This window comes from Alosa sapidissima, chromosome 6 (assembly GCF_018492685.1).
Source record: "Alosa sapidissima isolate fAloSap1 chromosome 6, fAloSap1.pri, whole genome shotgun sequence".
Lineage (NCBI taxonomy): Eukaryota > Metazoa > Chordata > Actinopteri > Clupeiformes > Clupeidae > Alosa > Alosa sapidissima.
The window spans coordinates 32,844,858-32,852,357 of NC_055962.1; the positions used below are offsets into that span (position 1 = coordinate 32,844,858).

The following is a 7,500-nucleotide window of genomic DNA, read 5'->3' on the forward strand; positions in this document are numbered from 1 at the left end:
GGACTGTTAAGCTCTATAGGCCTATAGCCAGGTGCATTATGGATAGGTGTACTCACTGCCTCTGATTTGGGTGGCACAGGGGGAGGAGTGGGTACTCGTCCCGTCACCATGGTAACGTGTGGGGGGCCTTCTAGAGAGGAAGAGGACGAGTGGAAGGAGATGAGGTTCTGTTCCAACTTAGTCCCGCCCCCTTCAACCGCGGAGGTCGGCTCCCCGCCATAGCTGCCGCCTCCGCTACTTTGATTGGTCCACAGCTCCTCATAAGGGATCTCCTGCGGCTCCTCTATGGGCCAGTCGGGCGTCACGTACTCCCGCTCCTCCTCCGTGTCCGTGTGCGTGGTGGTGGTCGGCGTCAGCGTCGCGGTGGACACGGTGTCGCCCACCGAGTCCCGGCACCCGTGCGACAGCGGCAGAGTGTGTGAGGTGGGCAAGTGGGTGCCCCCTCCGATCCCCCCGATAACACCTCCCCCGAGTCCTCCTCCACCTCCTCCTCCTCCACCTCCTCCTCCTCCTCCTCCTCCGTACACGCACAGCGACAGCCTCTGCAGTGACCGGCCCAGCTCGCCGCTCCCTCCCGGCACGCAGACGCGGATCCGCCGCGGGCTCATGCACTCCTCCCCGAGGTCGGCGCGCGCCTCCCGCACCGCGCGCGAGTAGCCGTCCGGGTCGAACGCCGCCTGGCAGCGCAGCGCGCTCTGCAGCGCCACCTGCTGGTAGAGCGGGTCGCCCCCTCCTCCTCCTCCTCCTCCTCCTCCTCCTCCCCCCCCACCGCCGCCACCACCGCTGCCCCGCAGCAGGCCCTCGGGCAGGCGGAAGCGCGGCATGTCGGCCAGCAGCAGGAAGTGCGAGGGCGTGACTTCCTCCTTGCGCAGCACGCAGCACAGCACCACCGTCTTGCTGATGATGCTCAGCAGCTTGTAGCGCTGGCCCTCGCGGATGGCGTGCACGTCGTAGTGGTTGCGCGGCGGCCGGGCGGGCACCGACACGTTGACGGGCAGCCGCACGCGCTCGATGATGGCGCGCACCGTGTGCTCGCCCTCCTGCATCTGCAGCTCCTGCGGCGAGCGCGTGCAGAAGCGCCCTTTGCACTGGAACGGCAGGCTCAGGCTCTCGTTGGTGCGGTGGTTCATGCAGATCAGGCAGGGCATCTTGGTGCGGGCCGGGCGGCCCAGGGCGCCCGCTTTGCCCAGGCGTCGGAGGAGGGCGCCCAGGCGCGAGCGCTCGCCCCGGGAGGAGGACGAGGAGGAGGAGGACGAGGAGCCCGAGCCGCCCTGGACACAGAGGAGCTCCGCCTGGCCCATGAGGGAGAGCTCGTCGCCCGCCTGCAGGGTGAAGTTGTACACCTCGCTGTCCTCACTGAACTCTCCGGACACGACCTACACACACACACACACACACACACACACGCAGCAGATATTAATGCACATTACTGTCCTCACTGAACTCAAGGAAGACATCCACACTTATCGATCTAACTAGGGTATCTGAGAGCTAGCGAGAGTGAGTGATGAGTATGAACCTGATGACCTTTGCTGTCTACAGGCCATTTCTGTGCATAGAATTTGGATGGACTATCGTTATTAAACATTCTCACACACACACACATACACACACACACACAAACACACCATCATCATCATCATCATCATCATCATCATCATCATCATCATCTAGTATGATATAGGATAGACAAATAGAAACATAAAATGGAGCATTATAATACACCATTGCACATCCAGTCACACAAAAACACATTGACCACCACACACTGAGAGGTGGGAGAAAGAGAGACACAGAGAGTGGAGAAAAGAGACAGAAAGAGAGAGAGAGAGAGAGAGAGAGAGAGAGAGAGAGAGAGAGAGAGAGCGCTTGTCTGTCCTGGGACCATTGCGCAGTGGAATGTGGCGTCAGTCTCTCTTTCTCTCTGTCTCCTTAATTAGAGAGTGGTAAAGAGCCTTTTCACTCTCTTACTCTCTCTATAACACACACACACACACACACAGCCCAACCCATCCCCCATCCCATCCTCTCTTTCTCTCTTCCATACACACACACATAGTTCTACGTCTCCCCCCTCTCTGTTCTTCTCTTTCCAACTCTTTCTCTCTTTTCTCTCTCTCATGCACGTCCCAGCCCAACCCCCCTGACACACACACACACACACACACACAAAAATAGAGTCAGATTATTTTCCAATCTTCTGCTCTTAATTAACCCCTCTGCTAAAATCTCTCATTACTCACACACACACTCACTACTCACACACATGATATGATTATGATTTTTTAATAGGGAGAGAGGTGTGGTGTGTATGGCAAAAAGCATCTTTGAACAGCAATAACAGAGGACACCTGATTCTCTTCCAAATCATTACTTATTACTTACATTATTTACATGTATTATGCATATTCTTCAGACTGATTGACTGATTTATTGATTTATTGACGGTTAGATGTTGATATTGATCTTCGTACTCTATTTTTACAATAAGGAATGTCAGGTCAATCTGGCGAGTGTGAAGCATTGGCCACCTTTACACTGAAGGTGATGTTCTCCATCACAAATACTCGGTCGGGGAACGTTCCGGCGATCTCCTCCACGCTCGCAAAATACTGCACCGGTTCCCGGACATCGCGGTCCTGGTCCAGCAGCTTAAATTTGCCTGGTGTGAAAGAGAGAAGAAGTGAGAGAAGAGAGAAGAGAGAAGAGAGAAGAGAGAAGAAGTGAGAGAAGAGAGAAGAGAGAAGAGAGAAGAGAGAAGAAGTGAGAGAAGAGAGAAGAAGTGAGAGAAGAGAGAAGAGAGAAGAGAGAAGAAGTGAGAGAAGAGAGAAGAGAGAAGAAGTGAGAGAAGAGAGAAGAGAGAAGAAGAGAAGAGAGAAGAGAGAAGAAGTGAGAGAAGAGAGAAGAGAGAAGAAGTGAGAGAAGAGTAAGAGAAAGAAGGCAGACAGAGAGACGCAGGAACACAGATGAGTGATGAACAGATAACGCCAAGGGAGAAGAGACGGCCAAGAAACACGTATTGCTTGTGTGTCAGAGTGTGAGTGTGTGTGTGTGTGTGTGTGTGTGTGTGTGTGTCGGAGCGAGTGTGTGTGTTTGTGTGTGTCAGAGCAAGTGTGTGAGTGAGGGTTTGTGTGTGTCGGAGCGAGTGTGTGTGTTTGTGTGTGTCAGAGCAAGTGTGTGAGTGAGGGTTTGTGTGTGTCGGAGCGAGTGTGTGTGTTTGTGTGTGTCAGAGCAAGTGTGTGAGTGAGGGTTTGTGTGTGTCGGAGCGAGTGTGTGTGTTTGTGTGTGTCAGAGCAAGTGTGTGAGTGAGGGTTTGTGTGTGTCGGAGCGAGTGTGTGTGTTTGTGTGTGTCAGAGCAAGTGTGTGAGTGAGGGTTTGTGTGTGTTGGGAGCGTGCGCGTGTGTGAGTGAGTATGAGTGTTTGTGTGTCGGAGTGAGTGTGTATGTGTGTCAGAGCAAGTGTGTGAGTGTGTCTATCGGAGCAAGTGTGTGAGTGAGTGTGTGTGTCAGAGTGAGTCATTTTAGACTTACTCTTCCCCCCCACATCACTTTCATTTGCAGACAACCATTCTTCCCAAACTCTATAGAAACCCTTAGTGTGTTAAGACACACACTCTCTCTCTTTCTCTCTCTCTCTCTCTCTCTCTCTCACACACACACACACACACACACAGAGTACCATCATCATGATTGCTCTTAAATCTGTCCCCCGTTCCACACACACACACTCTTCAAAAAGAGGCCCTCTTGTGTTTCCAGGCAACCAGCCATGCCCCCCCCCCCCCCCACCCCCCAGATGAGGTTTGAGTTGGGGGGGTCGACTGAGCACTCTGGCGCTGACAGGACGGGACCTTTTGTGTGTGTGTGTGTGTGGGGGGCACGGCCGTGTTTTTATGAGGTCAATCATGTGGTTCTTCCCCTGGCCAGGAATGCAAGTCCCCCACCACCACCGCCACCACCTCCACCCGAAACACCACAGCCAAACCCAGGAGAGAAGAAAGGGACTTAAGCAGAAGCACTGCAAGACCACTTCAAAAAGCAAGAAACTGACATTCCACCCTCTGTAACAGTCGGGTTGTGCACCAGGAACACACCAACGACAATCTGAGCGTTTCCCTTAGACTTCCCAGAGTTCCAAACATCAGTCACAGGAGGCTAATGACCCCAAGTACACACGGATACACACACTGTAGTGGACTGCAAGACTGTTGGGCTGTCTTGTCCCTCTCAAGCTGAGTAAGAGTCCATTACCTGGACTCTCAGTGCATAACCCTATATCTACTGACAAGATCTGGACTGAGTTCAGACCAGATTGACACCACAAACAAATAACTTAAGCCATTGTGTGGTGTCACATGCTAACAGTATGTCAAGCTGATTGCTGGGGTTTGTTGGGGTCTGCCTGCAGAGGTTTACTGTGACTGGCGTGTCTTCTTGGGTCCTGCTCACACACTGTCAGCAGCAGCAGTCTGAGTGTTAGAAAGCCCCCCAAAAAAGTTTCCCTAGAGACACTATCTGCACATTGCTTCTCTAGAACTCCACCACATATTTATACTGAGCTTCTCTAGAACTCCACCACATATTTATACTGCTTCTTTAGAACTCCACCGCATATGTATACTGTGCTTCTCTAGAACTCCACCACATATTTATACTGTGCTTCTCTAGAACTCCACCACATATGTATACTGTGCTTCTCTAGAACTCCACCACATATTTATACTGCTTCTCTAGAACTCCACCACAACACATTTATACTGGGACACGTATCTAGACCCAACGCTGGAGCAGCTCATTCGCCCTAAAGAATCTTTATGTCTGGGTACACGACACACAATACAAAACTCTCACAAACACACACATAGAGAGAGAGGGAGAGAGAGATAGAGAGAGAAAGGGAGAGAGACAGATAGCCAGAGAGAGGGGGGGGGGGAGAGGGAAAAGCAGTCAGAACAGCCTGTTGCGCGAAGGAGCAGACCACTGGGTTGTCATAGTGACAGAACGGCTTCCTGGCAGGAATGCTCCTGAGTTCAAACCTCGGAGCTGCCAAGACACCAGCGGGCAGCGCAGACTGGCATCCAAGGCACTGGGTCTGTTTGACAGCTAGACAGATAGAATCGCATATTGTGAGGGATGTCTGTGCATGTGTGTCTTTGTGTGTGGATGTGTGTTTGTATATGAGTATATTATTATGTGTGTATGTGTATGTGTGTGTGTGTGTGTGTGTGTGTCTTTGTGTGTGTATGTTTGTATAGCAGCCTACACACACAAGTATATATATATATTAATATGTGTGTGTGTGTGTGTATCTGGTGGATACACACACACACACACAATGTGTTAGGCACTGTAGACAATCTTAGCTATACTTACAAAAAAAACACTTAGAAAAGAAAGAGGTGTGTGTAAACTTTTGGTTGCGCCACCTAACATTTTTTGGGTGGTGAAATTGCAAATACAGTCTGAAAATGTATTGAAATCCCTGTAAATCTTGCACAGCCATTAAGACTTGTTTAAACACAGTCTTACAACTTGAAACAAAAATGCATTCTGTCCATTTTTAAAAGACTTTTTTTTAAAACACATTGGGCTGTATTTTGGGCACCAGCGCATGGCTTAAAACTCGTTTTTCACCCGCGGAAAGTTTCATTTGGTATTTTGCACATTTATTTTTTAAACATTGCGCCCAGGGGTGTGGCAATTAACAACCTAGGGAGGGGCCTGGCGTGTTGTCTAAAAATCGCTATTGTACACCACCTAAACCTGGTCAGAAGTCAATGGCGAGTTGTTCATGCTATTTTAAGAGCGCATGTCAACAGTCATATTGGCAGGTGCACGCACCATCATTCATGAACGCACACCAGCGCACGTCCATGCAAAGCATTACAAATTGCACGATTACAATGGAAAACATAATTAGAATAAAGATATTACGAAATACTGTACATTTCATGATGAGTAGTTATTCACCATCATTTGCAAATTGGTAATGACGGTTAAAAGTGATTAGGGGAGAGGCGAGAGACACGTATGGAGCACAGCTGAAGACGCACTGTCACGAGATATAAGCAACTCCTCTGCAGGATAAATGTTGTTTTATTCAGTCATTTGAGCAATGACTATAATAACAATGACAGCCTATGTTTTCGATGGTAACCCATTGTCAGTCAATAGTGAAAGTAACTGCATATAACTGTCTTCGTTGACTGACACCTTGGTGAAGTTAGTTTCACTTTGCCAATGAGTTCAAATAATAGACGAGTGCAAATGTGTGAAGGCTATGCTAGGTTTTAGTAATGCATGGTTAAAGAATGACTATTTCATACGGTCTCGCAAGCAGCCTCCTTCAAATGCGCCGTTGAATGCCAAAATACCAATGCATTTATTTGACATATCGCGCTTTGCGCCGTTAAAGGGAATGACAGATGTCATTCTCATTGGTTTAAAATGATGTTACGCCCCAAACACAACCATATGACTGATTAAAAAACCTAGGAACACCTTGTTGCGCCATGCACTCTACTTTTGATAACAAAACCCCTCCCAATGTGAACTGGACACCCTACTAAATTTGAATAGACTTTTGACGAGTGACGATGCACTTTAGAATGTCATGATAGGGCCCATTGACTTATTTGTCAATGTCCCATGTGTCTCTGTGTGTGTGTGTGTGTGTGTGTGTATGTGTGTGTGTGTGTGTGTATGTGTGTGTGTGTGTGTCAGTATGTAAAAGAGAGTCCTGAAGACGTGATAATACAGTAAATAGCATGAAGAAGAAGAGTAAGAGAGAGCACACGTGTGTATTTTAATCCGAAGTCCACACACGTGTGTGCTGAATCCGAAGTCTTCTGCAGAGAGAGAGTTTTGTATGACTGTCCGTCTGTTTGAGCATAGCAGGACACGCCAGGCACAAGGGAGAGATTAGGGAATTGAGTTCTCTCTGATCCCTCTTCTCTCTGTATGTGTGTGTGTGTGTGTGTGTGTGTGTGTGTGTGTGTGTGTGTATGTGTGTGTGTCTGTGTGTGTGTGTGTGTGTGTGTGTGTGTGTGTGTGTATGTGTGTGTGTGTGTGTGTGTGTGTGTGCACGTGTGTGTGTGTGTGTGTGTGTGTGTGTGTATGTGTGTGTGTGTGTGTATGTGTGTGTGTGTGTGTGTGTGTGTGTGTGCACGTGTGTGTGTGTGTGTGTGTGTGTGTGTGTGTGTGTGTATGTGTGTGTGTGTGTGTGTGTGTGTGTGTATGTGTATGTGTGTGTGTGTGTGTGTGTGTGTGCACGTGTGTGTGTGTGTGTGTGTGTGTGTGTGTGTATGTGTGTGTGTGTGTGTGTGTGTGTGTGTGTGTATGTGTGTGTGTGTGTATGTGTGTGTGTGTGTGTGTGTGTGTGTGTGTGCACGTGTGTGTAACAGGCTTTTGTCCGCGTGCACAAAGGGGTGAAAAGAGCAGGGGAGACTCTGGCAGTTTGTTCTGCAGAGACTTAAGAAAGCCAGCTCCGTCTTACTCTTCC

The 7,500-nt window shown here is 49.3% G+C and overlaps 1 protein-coding gene across 1 annotated transcript in view; it reads right to left on the minus strand.

The window, feature by feature from the left end:
• gareml (GRB2 associated, regulator of MAPK1-like) overlaps positions 1-7,500 on the minus strand; it is a 25,938-nt gene that overhangs the window by 7,578 nt on the left and 10,860 nt on the right. The window contains exons 3-6 of the mRNA XM_042094853.1: positions 2,532-2,662; positions 782-1,376; positions 512-730; positions 57-427 (exon numbers count right to left, since the gene is read on the minus strand). Coding sequence (XP_041950787.1) covers positions 57-427; positions 512-730; positions 782-1,376; positions 2,532-2,662 — 1,316 coding nt within the window. The remainder of the gene's footprint in view (positions 1-56; positions 428-511; positions 731-781; positions 1,377-2,531; positions 2,663-7,500) is intronic.